At 34.9% G+C, this 20,614-nt stretch overlaps 1 protein-coding gene across 1 annotated transcript in view; it reads left to right on the top strand.

Annotated features, from left to right (window-relative positions):
- The window catches only part of Cdh2 (cadherin 2), a 223,993-nt gene that overhangs the window by 145,297 nt on the left and 58,082 nt on the right, over window positions 1-20,614 (top strand). The window contains exon 3 of the mRNA XM_048363252.1: window positions 19,275-19,501. Within this exon, the coding sequence (XP_048219209.1) occupies window positions 19,275-19,501 (227 nt within the window). The remainder of the gene's footprint in view (window positions 1-19,274; window positions 19,502-20,614) is intronic.

The following is a 20,614-nucleotide window of genomic DNA, read 5'->3' as shown; positions in this document are numbered from 1 at the left end:
TTAACGCAAATGACTTTGAATCTGTAAAAAGTAATATTGCTTGTTAGCAACTCAAACTCATAAAATTCAATGTACATATGTACATTGAGGGGATAGATGAGATTGGGAGAGAGAGAGGAGAATGATGGAAGTGATGACGTTGATCAGGGTGCATTGAGTTTATGTAATTGGAATCTCTTAGAAAATAATGTCACATAAAGTTAAGGGAATACGTTTTCTGTTGTCACTCACCCAAATTGGAATTCATTTTCTTGCCATATATCTCTCTAGGAACTTTAGATGGCTCTAGATTATTTTCTGAATCTTATTGTGAAAACTTCTGAGAAACAATTAATAGCATTCTTGGGGATCTCCAAGTCCCATTTTATTTTCCATTTACATCTGTTTTGTGTTCCTTATCAACTACTTCTGAAAAGCTCTTTTAGAGAAGTGTATTCTCAACAAAGTTTTAAGTTTTACCTTTATAGTTTGATATCTACTGTGTTAAAAGGCTTGGGCCACAGAGTTTGCAGCTGCCGGTATGAGGTGGAATCTTTTCGTTTCCAAGAATATAATGTAAACTCATTGTGACACTCGGTGCTGATATGACTGAAAAATGTTTCATGCACAAAGGCAACTGATCTATTCCAGGAAAAGTTTGCTTTAAGCACACTAGCTTGAGTTTCTTCTACTTTTTGTGATGACATGAATTTTAGCAAAAGGAAAGCACCTAGACTATAAATTACAATTTATTAGTGCATATATAATTTTAACCTATTAGAATAAAGAATGACAACTGGATACTGCCATGGTTTTTATTAAAATACTTATTATTGTCCTTCTATTGATATTTGGATGCGATATTTGAGTTTTAAATTTGCTGTGGAAGCTACTGTCTCTTAAAAACCATATAAAATATATTTCAAATAATTTTACTCCTGGCAGTTTTCCTTGTGTCTTGCCCCAGAAAAATCACTATATTCTTCATAAGATTTTTTCAACAACAACTCAGAAAAATCAACTTTCAGTAGACCTATTATTTCAGGGATATGAAAAGATATGGAATTTTAGATTTTGGAGTGTGCATATTTTTGGTGTTGTAAAAGGTATTCGAAATTATTGACCTAGTGCGATTCCTTCTTACTAATGCTAGAGAGAGGAAGACCAGAGCTGTTCAGAGTTTATTGATATAAGTGGAACTGAAGCCAGAAGTGGTTTTATCAGCTTGTATATTTAAAAAAAAATTGTGCCATAAGCATGAATGAAATGATTAAGGTCTTACTAGCAATGAAACTTTTTCTAACATAGAAAAAACATGCAGCTGTTCTAGACTAGTTGAGTATGAAATGATACTGGCTTATTGAGAATAACTCATAAAATACCAGAGGTTAGAGTTGGCCTTTACACAAAAGAATTTTAAGTATTAGCACTTATTAATAATTTGTTTCTTTAGATAATACTGCACTCCAAATTAAAGTGTATATTTAGTGCGCCTGTTGGGTAGATTATAATTTATATGACAAGTGACAGTTATATAATGAATCTGATTTTTCTGTGTGACATGTAAAATTATCTCACTTTTATAACCATACCATACAAAAATTGTACATTTTTAAAAAGAATTTCTGTGTTTTAAAATGTGCCAGTAATGACCTTCCGGCAGGCATTTTTTTCAAAAACATAAATCTCACAAAAATGAAGCGGCATTTAAACTTTAACTCCTAATCCAACTGTTAAATATACAAGTTACATAGGCATACACACATTCTTACAATCTGTGAACCAATTCATGTGCATTGGTAATAAGATAATTACTTTGGCCCTATCTTGACTTTTTTTTTCTTTTAGCCAAATGGATCTCAGTTTGCCTGGAGAGGGCTTCTCGGCTTCTCTCTTAATGAGATACTTTAGTGTGTAAAAACCTTACCCCTACAAAAATAAAGTGTCCTAAAAACACCAATGCCAAAAAATATGCCCTAGAAAAAAAATTCTTTCCAAATACTCATCATTAACAAAGACATCAGGTAAGAAACCATTTTGCTGATCCAACACTGTCTATTTTGTAAATACTGATACCTCTCCATATTGACTGTCATGGCCCTGCTTCCTTGTGTTGCTTCATTCACTCTGAAACTTCTCTTTTGTATACCCTTATTTGGATCACATCCAAAAGGAGCTTCATTTCTCTTGTAAGCTCCTCTTATTCCTCATCCTCTCCCACCCCTCCTCCTCCTCTTCCTCTTCCTCTTCTTTATTCTTTTTATTCAGTGTATTTCCTTATTACTGCTGTGTATTTGGTCTACTCTATCATATCATACTATCTAAAAGTCTTTTTACCTTGAGTTTTTAAACAAAGCAATCAAATTTAATAGTCCTGTCATTGTTTCTGTTTAGATCTGTGGGCTCATGTTTCTCTCATTGTCTCAGTTACTCAAATCTATTGTTTGCTTAAATTTGTACGTTACTGAAATTTGGCTACTGCATGTTTTCTTTTTGCTTATTTTAAGAGCATTTGATTTATTATCTTAAAATGTGAGTATTGCTGGGGCTTTGGGGCAAAAGAACATAATTCAGACTCATCTGTTTATTGTATCTACTTATGAGGACAAGATAAGGATATTATTTTAGCTCAACTCGATTTATTGGAACTAATTTGTACAGATTGGGAAATGGTAAACTGGAAGCAAAAAACACATGCACAGGATATCTGTTCTGACATCATCCTAGCAAATGTAACAAGAAGCCTTTTAATAGGTGACTGTGTACTTACAACAGATAAATTAAATGCAAAAAAAATCAGCTTATCTCTGTAAGATTTAAAGTAACTTTGGACCTTCAAATTACACCTAAAAGCTGGACTAAATGCCATGCTGACATGAGGGAGCGGGCAGTGTGGGATTAATTCTCCTCGGCAGAGCACTAATGTACTTAAGATGTTTTCCAGATAAATCACATGATGTAGGGCTGGAGCTATGTGAGATGGCCCTAATGTTACAATGTATGACAATTAATCTCATTCACTTCGATGTAATTAACGAGAATGGTGAGATGGGAATGTAATCACTTCTCCAAGAGGAAATGTCACCCCATTAATGTGGATAAGGCTTATTATCATCAGTGGAAGAGAAATTGCTGAATCGTTATGTTCACACTGGTCCATGTTCACTTTGGTTGATATAACAGAAAGCAAACTTTTGAAGAGGAATTTGGGCTTTTCTTCTAAAAAAATATGATATTTTGATATGAAAACATTTATAGGGCATCATAATTATAAGGTTATAAAGCATAATACATAATTTCTGGATATAACTGTCTTTAAAAGAGAGCATTACTGAGGGAATGAATGGAGTTGGGAAGAATGGGGGAGGATGATAAAAGTGGTAACATTGTCCAAGGTACTTTGCATTCAAAAACTGACATGTTGAATTAAATGCCCTCTGTATCACTACATAAGGATAATAAAACCTAAATAAACTAAAACTAAATAAAAAACAAAAACCATCACAAATGTATAGATTCATGTTAAATCAGATAATCCTTAATTATTTTTAATGATCACACTTAAAAATTGAATCTATGCTGGGAATGATGGTTCTCAACTATAATAGTGTTAGTTCCCTATAAAGTGAAGCTGGTAGATCTCAGTGGGCTGCATAGAGACCTTATCTTAAGAGATAAATCAATTCTTACTATGCACCATAAACTACTTACTGATGTTTCTCTGTTATTGTTCTGGATCAGAGGGAGTTGAACTGGATCTGAAAAATACTATCACTTTAGGTCATTTTACACAATGCTGTCCACTAGCAGAGCAGCTTACTAGGATTTATACAATAATTCCTCAAAAAGGTCGAGGGTTGTGAATAAAGACAATCATAAAAAGATGTACTGGGAGGTCATCGGTTTTTTTTCCAGAGTATATGATGATGTTTATTACTAGTGCAGTTATGAATTTATATCAGAACTAGTAAATTTCTTTTACTACTTAAGATCTATTGGCAGTTCAGGGATTTTATGGGCTTGCTTTGAATAACTTCATTGCTTTTGTGAAAGAAATAGTAATACTGCTGAAAATCTGGAAGTCTGCGTATATTAAATTTTTAATGTACATCATACTGGTAATGTTCATAACATGTACACCATCTTTATAAACAATAGAGTTTGAAGATTGCATCTGTTAACTGTTTATGCTTTGCTTTCTATGAGAAGTCCAATGTTGCTACTTACAAATTTCTTTCCAGCTGGGAGTGAGTTGATGTATCTTTGGTGAATTGGCAGTAAAAACAGGGAATTTAACTTTTAAGTGATGAGTTCTATCCTATTATGACACATTTTTAAGAGCTGTTTTTTACACATTGTTATTTTTTCATATATGATAATGATCTTTTCTTGCTAGCAAGTAAATTCATATTTCTTAACATTTTATAAGTACTCGGAATAAAGAGTTGCCTTTCTGTTTGTCTTATGGTTTTGTACCTTAGAGTTTAATAGTCAATAGGCTTTAATTGCACTTAATGTGACACCATATACAGAGTAGGGCTAATTTATGCAAAGAAAAGTCTGTGCTGCCTACTTGTCAGTTAACTCATGTAGTGTCCTTTTGTTTCTTGGTGTACCCATAGTGGCGCACTCTGAAAACATACTCTTACATCTGTGTGGCACATTTTGATGTCACATTGTTTGAAAATGAAGCACAGATTTAGTTTAGTTGGGTTATTATTTATTTTAGGTCTTCTATCCTTTTCCTGGTTGAGTTTTTGAAAACTTCAGTGATCAATGACTTTTTTTGTTTTCAGTAAACTAAATTTTGAATTTTTTTGGAATTTAGCAAAAATATGCTATAAACTTAAGATTCTTTCTTTGTGGATATAAGCACCTTGAAATATGCAGCTTGCTTAAATAGATTCAAATCTCATATATTAATCACTAAACATCGGGGAAAAGGGGATGTACTACTTGTACTCCGCAAAAAAACAAATTTACTTAGCAATAATGGTATTTCCATTTATTCCAAGTTGTTAATGAATTTGTATTATGAGAGAGAAAAAAAGAGCATGTATACCTCTACATGAGCAATGGCAATTTTATAAATTTGTAGCCATACTCTGTTAAAAGAAAGGGTCTTCACCCATTGAATTTCATGACATAGAGTTGCCTAGAGGGAGAATATCAATGAAGTGAAGAAATGTTTAAAATCTTTTAAAGTTATGAGAATGCATATAAGAGAGAAAATAGTCACCCTAACATATTTGCCAAGAGTTTTTATAAAATTGTATTCATAGAATTTTTTTATTTTTATTTATTTATTTTTTTTTTTTTGCCAGTCCTGGGGCTTGGACTCAGGGCCTGAGCACTGCCCCTGGGTTCTTTTTGCTCAAGGCTAGCACTCTGCCACTTGAGCCACAGCGCCATTTCTGGCCATTTTCTGTATATGTGGTGCTGGGGAATTGAACCCAGGGCCTCATGTATAGGACGCAAGCACTCTTGCCACTAAGCCATATCCCCAGCCCTATTCATAGAATTTTTAGACTATTATAAATCTGAATTTCATAGTTTTGAGTGTTAGCATCATGTTTCTACTATCTTGATTGCTGTTTTTGGTTTCTTTCCATTTCATATCATAGAACACCACACACTGTATGCCTTTCTTTTATACTTGGAGCCTTGTATACAGATGTTAAACATTACATGACTTCTTCATAACAAAGCAAACCCTGACTTTTCTCACAGATTTTACAAAATTTGAGGACATTATAATAAAACTTCTCTTTGTGGAAAAACATCAAGATATTTGGAAATAAAAAATTACTTTGAGTTTTATGAGTTCCATCACAGTAGGCTTAATTGCAACTTATTTGTATATAAATAGGTCATTCTAATTTCCATGCGTTGGGAGAACAACAGGTTATCACTAATTACAGCAGCATTATTAGGTGTGGTAATTAAACATGTACTGTCGCAATAGTTCCACCAGTTTCCTGTCAGCCCACTGTGGGTGGGTTGACTCACAGGGCAGCTCTCCACAGGGCCACTCACTCATCCCCAGGCTTGATCTTGTCTTACCTTCCTCTGACCTGTTGTCTCATAATCACCACTGCAGGGGAAAAGAGCAGTAACTAATCATTCTGCTGGGAGTACATAGCTGTCACTTCAACCCTCAGGTTTTGTTGCCTCACATGGTCTTGCCTAATGTCAAGGGCTACGTGAAACTGTTCTGATTGTCCAGAGTTAGGGAGCAAAGTTGAAAACATTCACTTGAATATTTCTGCTGCCTGCGTAGGGCATATTTCAACACTGTTGGCAAACAGATTGGAATATCCTACTCAAAATTCCATTTATGGGACACAAGAAAGACACCAATACACGTTCCACCTGAACTATTTTAGTTTTTAAGGCAGCTACACTAGAGTAAATCAAAAACCACAAATGGCTCACATTGTATTTCTACTGGACACTCCTACATTGTATGTCAACTGGACACTGCTGTCCGTGTGCAGCTCTATGTGCTGAGAGTGGAGAGGAATGCCCAGGTATCTGGAAGGTCTCTGATGAGGTACTAAATGGATGATGACCTCAGACTGTTTATATCCTAATGAAGAGATGGTACACCTTCCGTGATACGTCTGTTATTCCATGGAGAATCATGAAATACTGTCTATAATTAAACACACTCTTTACTTCCACTTGAATATTCAAAAGGCAGTACAAAAATCATTTATTGATTCAATCCATCCTTGTGTTTTGGTCCAAATTGCCCTGTACACCCAGTTAAGACAAAAAAAAGAGATAGGTCATTGAAAACAAAAGAATAGTACAGAAGTAGGAGATAAAAAAAGATAGGGAGAACGTTTTTATAGTATCTAGTATAATTTTCTGATCAAATTAAAAGCTTTGAGTTTATCTGTTGGCATTTAATCAGAGGTAGAAGAGAATATGAAATTACTTAGTAGAAAATGATGCATGGGTCAAGCCAGCATATCTAAATACTACTATCATGTGAGCACTTCTCTACAATTTAGGTTTCACCAAATAACCCCAAGTTTCCTTCCTTCCTTCCTTCCTTCCTTCCTTCCTTCCTTCCTTCCTTCCTTCCTTCCTTCCTTCCTTCCTTCCTTCTTTTCTTCCTTCCTTCCTTCCTTCCTTTCTTCCTTCCTTCCTCCCTTCCTCCCTTCCTCCCTCCCGCCCGCCCTCCCTCTTTCTCTTTCTCTCCTTTCCTTTGGGTGAGACTGTAGTTTGAACTCAGGGGCTTATATGTGCTTGGAAGTTCTCTGCCATGTATCTTCAACCCTTTCTAATCTGTTGATTTTTGAGGTAGGGTCTTGCTTTCTGCCTAGACTAGCCTAGAGCTGGTATTCTTCCATTCTCAACCTCCCACATAGCTAGGATGACAAGCACATGACGATTTCCTAAGGGAGGTGAGACTGGGTGATACAAACAGGAAGATGACACTTTGTTCAGCTATTTGAGATGGGGTTTTGCAAATTTTTGATCTAGTCTACCTTCACTCTGTGGCTAGGATTATTACAGTACCTGATTACCAGTAACTGAGCTCTTAAATTTTTATAAAGCCATTTATTAGCCAACAGTATTTATGACTTATATCACTAGAAGCCAGCACCACACCCCCACCTCCCCTCTGGCCCCTGAGTATAATACTTCTTAGGAAATAGAATAATGATTCCTTCAGATTTGCCCTTATGTGCAATTAAAGGTTTTAAGAAATGAAAACAATAAACACTGTATGATCAAACAGTAATAGTTATATTTGAATACTTTTTACTGGCTCTCTGAAATATTGCACTTGGAAGGTTTTTACATTTATTTTTGACAAAAAATTTAATTTTTACTATTTTCTATTATTTTTCCTAGGAACACTTGTTTACAGACTCACTAAAGGTGTCATCCATGGATATTTCATCTACATGTTCATCTCTCTGATCATAAACTCTTGTGTCAACCAAAAGCCAAACTTTGCTAACTTTGCTACCAAATCCTCAAGTATTCTCATAACTACTTTACTCTTAGTATTTTTAACTTAATAAGAATTTTTATACAGGCATTAGTATTACTAAACTTCGATTTAATTTGTTTAAAATTTAATTATGCTCCTATTTTTCATTTAATACCCAAATAGAATACATACTAGTTTATACCTAGTGTTTTTGTTTGTTACTTGAAAATTGTTTGTTTTATTAACTTCAGTTAATTCTTCTCTCCTTTTCCCCCTCTCTCCCCCTCTCCCCCAGTTATTTGCTTTCATTTTTCCCTGTTGTATTTTAACTCTTAACAATTGGAAGTATACTTGACGGAAATCAATGATTTGTGTTTGTGTGTCATGGAAGTAAAATGTTATATTGTGTGAAATTTATACCAGCTTTTAAGAACCTAATCTTTAGAATTAAATTAGTTCTTCTGAGAATAAAATACCATAAATTCCTAAGAAACACTATTAATTGCATAAATTGACTTTTTAAGAGTATTTTAATACCTAAGGTTATTTTAAAAAGATTTATTTTATTTTGTTTATTTTGCCAATCTTGGAGCTTGAACTCAGCTAGGTGCTGTCCCCGAGCTCTGCTACTTGATCCATAGCACTGGACTTTTCTGCATATTTTATTGGAAATATGAGTCTCATGGACTGGCTGGCTTTGAACCGCAGTCCGCAGATCTCAGCTTTCTGAGTAGCTAGGATTACAGGCATGATCCACTGGCAGATGGATAAGATTTATTTTTAAAACATTGGAAATACACATCATCTTCAAAATACATTTATATGCTATATGATGCTACTCATTTAAACAAAAATATTATTTACAAGTTGACTTATTTACAAATTGACTTTTCTGAAATTATATATGCCTTCAACCTGGTCTGTCTCTAATGTTATGTGCATTTATCATCTTAATTTAGAGGAGAATGAATCCTTTGGGAGTTCTTATAATACATCCTACAGTGATCGAGATACTAACTCAGATAGAAATATAGCAATAATCCTCTGAAATTGAAACTCCTGTATTCTCACACATGAATTGAACATGTAATATTTGCATTGAAGTTTTTTTGTGGGTAATATACCACAAGATGGTCACATTATGCTGAAGTAGTTTTGAACTCTTTTGAGCAGAAAGTAGGAAAGTTCTTTTATGTGATTATGACACTGCATAATCCAAATTGAAAAGCCATTCACAATGTTTCATATTTAATAACACTTTGAGCCAAAATCTCTCCAGTGTTTGAAGAATTCCTGATTTTACCAGCCTACATATTTTTCGTGAGTCGTGAACTGAGAAGTAGGAGGGGAGCTAATGAGCCTGAATGAGGATGACATACTTCATTTGCATGTATGAAAATAGAACAGTGATACCCTGTTGAAATTGTTTTAGGGGGAGTGAGTGAGGAGTATGATAGAGGGGGAGAGGTTGGTTGAGATACACTTTATACATATGTGGAAGTGTCACAAAGAAACCCTTTCCCCCATATAACTAAGGGGTGCAGGTTTTAAAGTAAAACAAAAAACAATAGTGCACCAAGAGCCAATGTAGCAGATGCAATAGAAAAAGACCAACATGTATAGAATACCATCAGAACAGGACCTGTGGATGAAAAAGCAAAAGGATTATTAAATTGAAATTTTTATTGCATTTCAAAAACTTGAAGGCATTAGTAAATACGCTAGGTAATTGGGCTGGAATGAATCCTTAGAGATTATCATTTGCTCTGAAAAAATAAAATTAGTCGTGTATAGCTCATATATGCAATGAATCATATGAATACTTTAAAATATCATGTTCAGCAAGTATTTCATGGTGCTGTGGCCCTGATGGCATGAGGTATATATAAATAACATGAAAGTGGTAAACATTCAGAGTTTGGCTCATTCGCGTTAAACCCTTTGAATATAAAATTTTACTCATAAATCTTTAATCCTATGTGAATTGACATGAAACTATAAATATCAATAAATGGTTACAGCTCTATGCAAAGATAAGGGACTGGAATATCATTTTTACTGATATGTAACATGGCATACAGGCTGTCTAAAAGATAGGTTTCCATCCCAGATGTGTTAGTTAATAGAAAAATGGGTTCTGGAATTGTTATTTATTGCACATTTGCTAAAGGAGAATTATTCTCTTGAAAACAGAGCTTACTTATCTGACATTTTGGAGCATCTAATTGAAAACTGCAAAATCTTGTAATAAAATATTACATGTACAGAGCTGATAGATTTGAGGCGGCTTTCAGAAAAGGTTAAAAGTGACTTATTTTGATGGATAGTGGTTTATTTTAAAACCTAAGGAAAATTTGGTAAGAAGGTGAGAGGGTAAAATCTGTGAATGGCTAAGGTAAAGTTTCACACATTACTCTGAAATAATTAGGAAAAAAACTTGAAAAATATTTACATTGGCACAAGAAACTTTGCCATTAGACTTGTGAATGTGAGAAAAAGGAGCATAAAATGTAATTAATTTATCCTTCATTGCTCATGACAAAGAACTATGTCGTTTGGAGAAAAAAAAAATATGAATACTACATTTTGATAAAGGATAAATACTGATCTTTGCTGTCCCAAGCTTTTGGGAATATTTTATTAGCAGATTGTGATTAAGTATTTTAATATTTTAGGCAAAGCATACTTGTAATCCTAGTTAATTTGGTAGTAGAGTTCAGAGGATAGCAATTCTAAACCAGCCCTGGCACAAAAGTTAGACTTCCATATCATCAATAATCCAGGTTTCCACCTGTGAACCCTCCAGTAGGCTCATCTCAGTTGAGTTAGGACTTTGGTGGAGATGTAGGCTCTACCTGAAAAGTAAATAAGGCAAAAAGTAAAAGGTAAAAGGGCTGGGAGATTGGTTCATATGGCACAGTGTCTGCCTAGCAAGTGCTTAGGCTGTGAGTTCAAATCCCAGTAGCACTGAAAAAAAAATCATATTGCAACCATAAAACTTCTCACAAAAGCCAGTGTTTCATGAACACACATTCAGATGTATTACTAAACATTTTAAGTTTTTTTTTTACATATTAAATGCTAGTTACTAGATCCCCTAAAACTTTGTATCATTTTTTTTTTCAAAACAAAATTATATGGTATGAAAAGGACCTAATGACCTCTTCCAGCATCAAGCTTCCTACAGGCATTCAGAATCTGGAAACTATTTTTAAATGGAAATGAATCTGAATGGATCTAAAGAGATCCAAAGCCCTTCCAGGTACCAGTTATTCAGGGGAGAGTATTGTTTCTCCTATTGAAATTTGAGAAGGTAAGAAGATGATAAAAGGAACTCTAAGCATAATTTTGAAATGAGTGAGTAAACATACCATTTAGTAACCGTTCTTATTTAAATCTAAATACTAGTCCTATCATTTTGGTAATTATTCTTTTTTAAATGTCTAAGTATTGTGAAATACCAACTATCAAGACAGCTGTGCTTCCCTTTCTTCCTCCTTTTCTTCTCAGGTCCACATGAACAAATTAATAAATATTAACAAATAGGGATCTGTGCCCCCCCCGAAGAACTTCTGTTAATACTGGATCTATTTCTATTTTCCTAATGTACATTCAAAAATACAATATGAAAAAAGTCAAAAGGCATAGTTAGACCTGAAAGTATTTTACAATGTGTTTTTGTAATTGTTTCTAAAGCTAGTGTGTTGATTTACTAAAGCAAAATGTATAAACCATGTGTGAGCATTTTTCCATTTCCATTCATATTGTTTATGCAATGTTATTAACTGCAAATACATTTAGCATAACAGGTCTGTGGTTTTCTGTTAATACTTTATGTAAAGGTATTATGGTTTTATGGTTACATTAATTTGAGAAATTGCTTTAAGAGTAAAAACGTACTTTAACTTAGTTACTTCACTGGTGTTTAATTTTATATTAATCATGCTAACCAAATTTTATGTAGGCTAGAGCACAGTAGCTACATATTATGGGTATAAATTGTGCAGTAATCTAATAAAATTTTCTTGCTTTCTATTATGTTTTTAGGCATAAATACTATAGATTTGTTTCAATTTTTTTTTTTTTTGCCAGTCCTGGGCCTTGGACTCAGGGCCTGAGCACTGTCCCTGGCTTCTTCCCGCTCAAGGCTGCTAGCACTCCGCCGCTTGAGCCACAGCGCCGCTTCTGGCCGTTTTCTGTATATGTGGTGCTGGGGAATCGAACCTAGGGCCTCGTGTATCCGAGGCAGGCACTCTTGCCACTAGGCTATATCCCCAGCCCCTGTTTCAAATTTGATTAACCCTGTGGGCCAGGGTTATTCTTTTAGTTGTCCAAGAAATTGCATTTCCTTTTCTCCCATTTTTCAAAAATTTTTGGGTTATCTGAGCACTTCTGCAAAATTAATCTTTTAATCTAGAGAGAAACATCAGGAAAAGATGGTAAGGCCACATTCTTTGGTTTTATTTAAAGTAATGTAATTTCAGCTTCATTATATTCAATAAATATTGTGACTTTCATTAAACCCAAATTTAGTATTTCCATACTTGGAATACTTATGCTAATTATGGATTTAATTATTTTATTCAGCTTCAACTAATACCAGCACGAAGCAGTTTGCTGGAATGTCTAGGAGAGACAGGATATTGGCAAATATCCGTTTCAAACATCAAATAACACACCAAGCCATCAGCTGTTTTGTTTTGTTTTTCAAATTTTTATTATCAAACTGATGGACAGAGAGGTTACAGTTTCATACATTAGGCATTGGATACATGTCTTGTACTGTTTGTTACCTTGTCCCTCATACTCCCCCTTCCTCCTCCCCCTTTCCCTTTCCCCCCTTGAGGTGTTAAGTTCACTTTCACCAAACAGTTTGCAAGTATTGCTTTTGAAAGACAAACAATCAGCTGGTATTTTTATGGCAGCCTGATTTATTAAACTTTGCTTTTTTATACTAGTTTTACATTGATAGAAGAATTAAAGAGATATCAAGAGTTCTATGCATGTCCCTCTTTCCCATTTTACCTGCTAAAGCAACTTGCATTAGTTCACTACATATATGTCAACCAATTAATAAATCATGATACATTATTGTTAGGTTCTTTCCATGTTTTGCATTTCAAAGTTGTTGTGTTTTTTTAACCCAAAACATTACATTCTGCATCCAACATTGTAATACACAAAACAGTTTCACTGTCAGAGATATGATGTCATTCAAGATAAATATACCTTTACCCTTTCTAAAAAATCCCACATTAATGACAAAACTGCTTTCTGTGTTGGAAAAATTAAAGTTGAATATTTTTTTCATATTCTTTATTTTACTTTATTTTTCATAGTCTTTATTTTAGGAAAAGTGGTTTTGTTGTTGTTTAATGTGAGTACTAGGGCTTGAATTCAGGGCATAGGTACTGTACCCTTACTTTTTTGTGTCAGATTGGTACTCTACTGTTTGGGTCATGATTCTCATTTCTGGCTTTTTGGTGATTACTTTTACTTATGGATCTCAGGGGTTTTCTTTCCTGGTCTGGCTTTGAACTTTGATCCTCAGTTCTCTTTAAGTAGCTAGAATCACAGGCATGAACCACGAGCATCTTGCATAGAAAAATGTTTTAATAATCAAGCAGTTGGCTCCAAAGCACTACATAATTATGTTTTTGTTTTGTTTTTGCCAGTCCTGGGGCTTGGACTCACTGAGCACTGTCCCTGGCTTCTTTTTTCTCAAGGCTACCACTCTGCCACTTGAGCTATAGTGCCACTTCTGGCCGTTTCTATATATGTGGTGCTGAGGAATGGAACCTAGGGCTTCATGTATAGGAGGCAAGCACTCTTGCCACTAGGCCATATTCCCAGCCCTTATGTTTTAAGAGTCAAAATGTAAGATGTTCTGCAGAGAAACACAGGCTGTATGGTTTCCCTCAATTGTGGTAGCTAGAATGTGCCTATAGATCTATAAGTACACACACTGGGTAATAAAAAAAAAAGTGTTTACAAACTGAGTTAACCGAAGTGAAATAGCCTCAATAGCGAGGACATATAATATCTGTCTGTCTGTCTCTATCTCTGTCTGTCTGTCTGTCTATTTAAAGACAAAGTCAAAGCCCAACCAAATAAGTACCAGGAAATTGGTACTTCCTAGAGGGGAGGGTGGGACAAAGAGGGGAGAGGTAGAAGAGAATGGGGAGGGGAAGATAATGCAAGCAAGAAGTCATCACATAACACAGAATTGAGAACTGTAAGGGAAGGGAGGGGGGCGCGGTTGTAAAGGGGTAAAGGTGTTGAAGTGATGACACAGATCAAGATATATTGTACACATACACTGCTTTGTTAATTGCAAAAAGTTCAATACATAACCTAAAATTAAGTAAGGAAAGAAGTGGATTGGGGGTGGTGGGTGAAAATAATGAAAGGGGTGACATTGATCAAGAAGCATTCCTGTGTAAAACTACTTAAAGATAATAGAACTATTTTTTTTTAAGATATATGATGTTTTGGGTCACTTTTTCCTTCTTCAAAGTTAAATTTGAAGTCTGCTTTTAATAATTAAACCATGTCTCCTGGACATTTCCCCTTGAAAGATTTCTGTGCCTTATTTTAAAATTTTTAATTGTTATATAAAATATGGAGGAAATATGGAAGTATTATAGAGGCATTCTAGTTTTACATAAGTCTGGTAAAGAGTATATTTCTTTTTTGACCTTGTCATCCCTTCCCTCAGTCTCTCCCAGTTTTTCTCTCTCTGTTTACGGTTTCTTTGCAACATTCTGTTCCTTCTTCTGTTTTTAAATTGAAGTCTTTTTAAGCTCTGTAAGTGAACATAATTTATTAAATATGAATATATTAGTTGAACATATATTAGTGGTCTAAGATTCTGTAACATAGCAGTTTTTCACCTTTATTTTTACCTTTAACCTTTAAAGCAAGTCCTCTACTATAAATTTCAGAACTTGGTCCTAGGAAAGAGGTGAATGTTGTAAAAGTTGAGAAACAATTCCATCTTGTCCTAAATGAGTAAGATAACGGGCAATAAACATTGATGAGTGGATGATAAATGAGATTCACAGATTGACAATAGAAATTCTTAAGCATTTTAATTCATATCCTTATAAATTAATAAGACATGGAAGCTCATCACTTTAAGCCAGGTGCTACATATGGAGTACTTCACCATGTAGTACTAAACATGTAATCCAGACTCATGCACTGAGAACTTCTTTAAGGTAAGGATTCTGTAGCTGGGTACCAATGGTTTGTGCCTATTGTCCTAGATACCCAGAGGCTGAGATTTGAGAAAAAAGATTCAAAGCCAGCCCAGGCATGAAAGTCTGTGGGATTCTGATCTCCAACTAATCATCAAATTGCTGGAAAGTGGAGCTGTGGCTCAAGTGGTAGAGTGCCAGCCTTGAGTGAAGTAGCTAAGGGACAGTGCCTAGGTCTGGAGTGCAAGCCCTAGTACTAGCAATAAACAAACAAAGTGAACTCAAATAGTAAGGATTCTTAGTACTTCTGGAATGTATAAGCGGAATCATATTATTCCATATATGTCTTTAAGCCTAAATAGGGCTGATAATGTAGCTTATGGCAGAGAATGTACTTAGCATAGATAAAGTATTGTATTTGATCCACAGCACAAGTTAATTAATTTGAATAATATTCAAATATTGGCTTATTTTAATATTAGAGTAAATGAGTACTAGCATTTATATCTTAAACTCAAGAAAATTTAACTGTATATATTAAATTTATATTGATTATAAGTTACAGGCAAGAAGAGAACAGCTCACTGAGTTTAAATAACTGACCATCTTACAACTTCCTTCAGATTGCTTTTTGCAGTGTCAAACTCTCTGAGATGGGCTTCATCTCATTCATAGGCTGTGCAGTGACACTGTGGAAAAAGCACAATTTTTTTAATTTCCTTGCAAATGCTTTTTTTTTTTTTGACAAGTCTCCTTTCCCTTCACTAAACACTTTAACACCTGAATACAAATAGGTAATAGAGTGCCAGATGAACAGAACAGGTACCCACTATAACCTCCACCAACCAGAGAGCTCTCCAACTGCTGCCCTCTGTTGGATATTGTGAGTATACCAATTAATATACTGTGTACCATGGTGCTCTTCGAGGTTAAAAATTGGCTTTATTCTCTTCATTAGATTTTATCAGTTCTCTTTGTCACTTCTGTAATTTGGTTTTCATACTGTAGGCTTCAACAACTCAAGAATCACAGTTTAGTTGGATTCTTTTTTGTACTTGCTTTTTTATATGTGAATTCCAGAACTGAAACTTGAACTCAGGGCTTTGTGCTCTCTAGATCAGCATTTCTTTCCTTCTCCTTTTTTTTTTTACACACAGATGGCAATTCTTCCATTTTAGTCTTTCCTCCAGTTCTGATTTTGTGCTGGTTAATTGGTGACAAGAGTCACAGGACTGGTCTACCTGGGTTGACTTCAAACAGCAAATCTTAAGATCTCAGCCTCCATAGGATTATAGGTGTGGTCCACAGGTGCTGGGTTTACATCACTTTTCCTTACATCAACTAGTAAGCAAGCAACCAATGGCATGATAGAGTTTCCATTCTCCACTGCAGAACAGAAATATCGAGGTTTACCTAGGAGGTAATTTCTAAAATGGAAGTATGTAACATAATTATAATTGTCTTATACAATGCCTGGAAGTCAACAGATATTAGTTTAGTTTCTTGTACTACCAACAACTTAATACAAAATCTAATTATTTGAAATAATTGGGCTTGGTCTGTTTGTTGATTACTTGATTTCACTGGCATTTATTGCTGAGTGTTGCTATACCAAGTGATGGATGCTTCTAAGTTTCCAGTTGGTTTTCTACTTTTTTGAAAGTCGGAAGATATTTACATGTATTTCAAGATCATTTACCCTATTCCTGCTCGTGTTAGGTGCCTTAGGAAATAAAGGAACCAAAATTTGCTGCCAAGAAACCAAACTAAGCTTACTGTCTACATGGGAAGAGGAAATCTAGTCACACGAAACCCCTGACACATAAGCATTACTTAGTATAATTGCTGCAAAGAAACCACATTAGTGTATGTAGATGGACAGGAAATGCAGAAAGCTAAACTGAGAAATATATAACACTCTCAAAAGTGAGGGTATAGGCTGATATCTTCTGCTGGACATCTTGGTGAGTTCTTCTGTTCGGATCACTGGATGGATCCTAGGGCGGTGGCACAAAATGTGGAAAGATGCTTCCATCGAGGTTATGAGTGCAGGCACTGGTGAAGAGGGGGATGACTATGGAAACTGGAAGACAGGAAGCAATTAATAATGAAGAAACCATCGTATACTGGCTTGAAGTGTTTTTGTACCGTATTACTGATTTTAAGCAGGAAAGAGAAAAATCTCAGCAAAGATTTCCTTTAGCACTGGATATTATCATCGTACAACTGGGAGAAGACTACCCAGGAGGCAGGCTGCAAACTGTGTTAACTGGTGAAGAGTAATGTTGAAGTGGTAATATTTAAAGAGGTAGTGCAGAATACTCTATAGATATTTTGTTCAGTTTAAATTTTATGAATTCCTTTGGTGATACAACAAAAGGTAATTTTATGCTTAAAAGATGGCAAAAATGTACCATTTAGACTTCTCAGCAAAGTTCCAAGAATTTTTATTTTTGTCTTGTTGTCTTTAATAGAAAAGATAAGCAGAAAATACTATTGTTCTCATAAAAAGATTCCTTTAAGAAAAAAAAAAAAACAAAGTCATATAGTATGGAAGAGGAGAAATCTTTTGAATAATCCTACTCCAAGGACCAGCATTTTGATTTAGCACAATTTAGTTGGAGATGCAACTTGTATTTCCATTTTAAACTGATCAAAATCTGAAGGGTGATATATGTAATATCATATGGAAAATAATATATTCAATAGCTCAAGTATTTTATTACTTCTGTCTTGGATTTCATAGCTACTGAAGGAAATACCTCTGTGTGTGTGTGTGTGTGTGTGTTTATGTTATTTTGTGTGCTCCTATGTATGTCACAGTAAATTTATTTTAATAAAATAAAAGAACTATCATTAGTTTTCTTGGAAAGGATGTGGGATTTTAAAAGCTTTACTTAGATCCTGGAGAAATGAGGAAGTTGGTATACACGACTGTATTTTGTATTGTGAACCTATTAATTGCTTTACAAAGTGTACACTATACAATTGTAGTCAGGATGCAATACTGGCTGCTCATGGAAATGAAAAATTGCTTTTTTATTTGATTCTTTATTATTTTTCTCAAAAATGTGTAAGGGCAGGCTGGGAATGTGGCCTAGTGGCAAGAGCGCTTACCTCGTATACATGAAGCCCTGGGTTCGATTCCCTAGCACCACATATATAGAAAACGGCCAGAAGTGGCGCTGTGGCTCAAGTTGCAGAGTGCTAGCCTTGAGCAAAAAGAAGCCAGGGACAGTGCTCAGGCCCTGAGTTCAAGCCCCAGGACTGGCAAAAAAAAAAATGTGTAAGGGCTGCTAAGGGAATAATATTCCTTAAAGAGCATTTTTAAAATTTTCTTTTGCCTATTCTGCATTCTTAAATGCATGCCCATTCTACATTCATGTACACATGATTTAATTTTTAACCTCTGTTGGCATATAAGCTAATTGATATTGCATTTAAGAAGGAGCCAAATTTTCGAGTTTTAATGCCATAATGCAAATGAATTCATTTTTATCTTTCACTCAGGATCTGGGAGATGCCCCTTAACTTTTGCTCAAGGTTTGCACTTCAGCCACAACTCTACCTGGATTTTTGGACATTGGTGCTTGGGATGGTTTTGAACTGCAAACCTCAGATTCAGCCTCTAGAGTAAGAATTAAAGGCATGAGCTACTCGCACCTGGCATTTAATTCTTCAATCAATTTCTCTTTTTGCACTAAAACTGTTTTTTTGCAGCTAGGCATCAGTGGCTCCTGCTTGTAATCTTAGCTACTCAAGAGGCTGAGATCTGAGGTCCACCTGTAATGCACATGATTTCTTCTAATGCCTAATACAATGTAAATGCTGTGTACATAGCTCTAGCTTCTTGTTTGGGGAATGAAGAAAGGAAAAGGTCTGTACATATTCAGTGCATCAGTACACATGTAATTTTTTGTACTTCTAGTCTATAGTTAGTTTAGGTTGGCCAAATCTCAGACAAAACTTGCAGGATGCTGACTATTTTTCTCTGGGACAAAATTGCCTTTCATAGTTTAAAAATAAAATGTGTATGTTTCTTTTGACTGTGTTTTGTGATTTAACTTAAATCTGATATAAGCTTAGCTGTTAATTGTGTTTGCCTTCATGCTGTAATTAGGTTTTTCTACCTATGATTTTTACAGTGAATTTCAGCAACTGCAATGGCAAAAGGAAAGTACAGTATGAAAGCAGTGAGCCAGCAGACTTCAAGGTGGATGAAGATGGCATAGTGTATGCCCTGAGAAGCTTTCCACTCTCTTCGGAGCAGGCCAAGTTCCTGATATACGCCCAAGACCAAGAAACCCAGGAAAAGTGGCAAATGGCAGTAAAATTGAGCCTCAAGCCCACCTTCGTGGAGGAAGCTGCCAAGGTATCATATCCAAATATGGCTTTGGAGCAGAAGTGTAAAAATCAGACATGAACACTCTGATCTAAACATATACTTGGCTTCATGTAAGTGGGTGGCTAGTATTTGAATGGTTATCAACTTCAGTCCCTCTTATTATTAGTATTTTCTTGTGTTTTTGATGTGTTATACTTCCACCAAATATTTAGTAATCAACCAGAAATTACATTTGGAAGGTTTGTGTTTTGAGATTCATAATTTAAATTAGGAGTCATTTCTTCTAAATTTCTTAGAAGCTTTAGGAGCCATTAAGTAAAACCACAAAACTAACATGTCTTTCCAAGACATCATCAGTCACGTTTAGTGGCTAGGAAGTACAGATTTACAGTGATAGCAGGAATGCATTTCTAGCCGTAAGTGTTGGGTTCAGTTTTGTTTCTTAACAAACAAATGGAGGAGTATGAATTATCTATACTACTGGTATGACATTTAGGAATGATATACTCCCTTTGCTAAAAACTAAAATGAATGAGATTTCTAGCCTAGCACTCCTGTTTAATTCAATACACATTTATTGAGCACTTACTTTAAGTTACTATATCAGGAACTTTAAACAAGATATAAAAAAATTCTTCTAAAAAGTTATGATATTATGTTCTGAATATCCAAGCTCTTTGAATTAATTTTCTCAGATATTTGGCAGCCTGTGGTTTTATGAACTTGGAAATTCTATTCTTTTATATTTGTTATAGTGACAGATAAGAACATGCTTTCCTTTCTGGTGTTTAATTATAAATGTGATATATGGAATTATACGTTTTCTTTACTACTAGTGTTGTGGTATCAACTTTGAGATTTAAGTTGTTAACTTCTATTAACTGTTAGAGGGAATTGTGTCATTTGTGTATGTAGTGAGAAGTGGAAAGTGATGGGGTTTAAAAGGTATTGTTGCTGCTATTGTTGACTCTCTGCGTTCTGGCAAACTAGCTTCAACTTAGCTGTTTGCAGGGAAGCAACAAGAGCTAATGGCTAAAGTGTCTGCAGATTTGGGGGGAAACAGAAGGAAATGTTGACATGTAGGAGAGATTAATACCTGGTGTGCAAAGCAGGTCATTCACAGCATTCATCATGACTGAC

This window comes from Perognathus longimembris, chromosome 15 (genome assembly GCF_023159225.1).
Source record: "Perognathus longimembris pacificus isolate PPM17 chromosome 15, ASM2315922v1, whole genome shotgun sequence".
NCBI classification, from domain to species: domain Eukaryota; kingdom Metazoa; phylum Chordata; class Mammalia; order Rodentia; family Heteromyidae; genus Perognathus; species Perognathus longimembris.
Note: the sequence above shows the minus strand (reverse complement) of the source record. Positions and strands in the feature narration are given on the sequence as shown.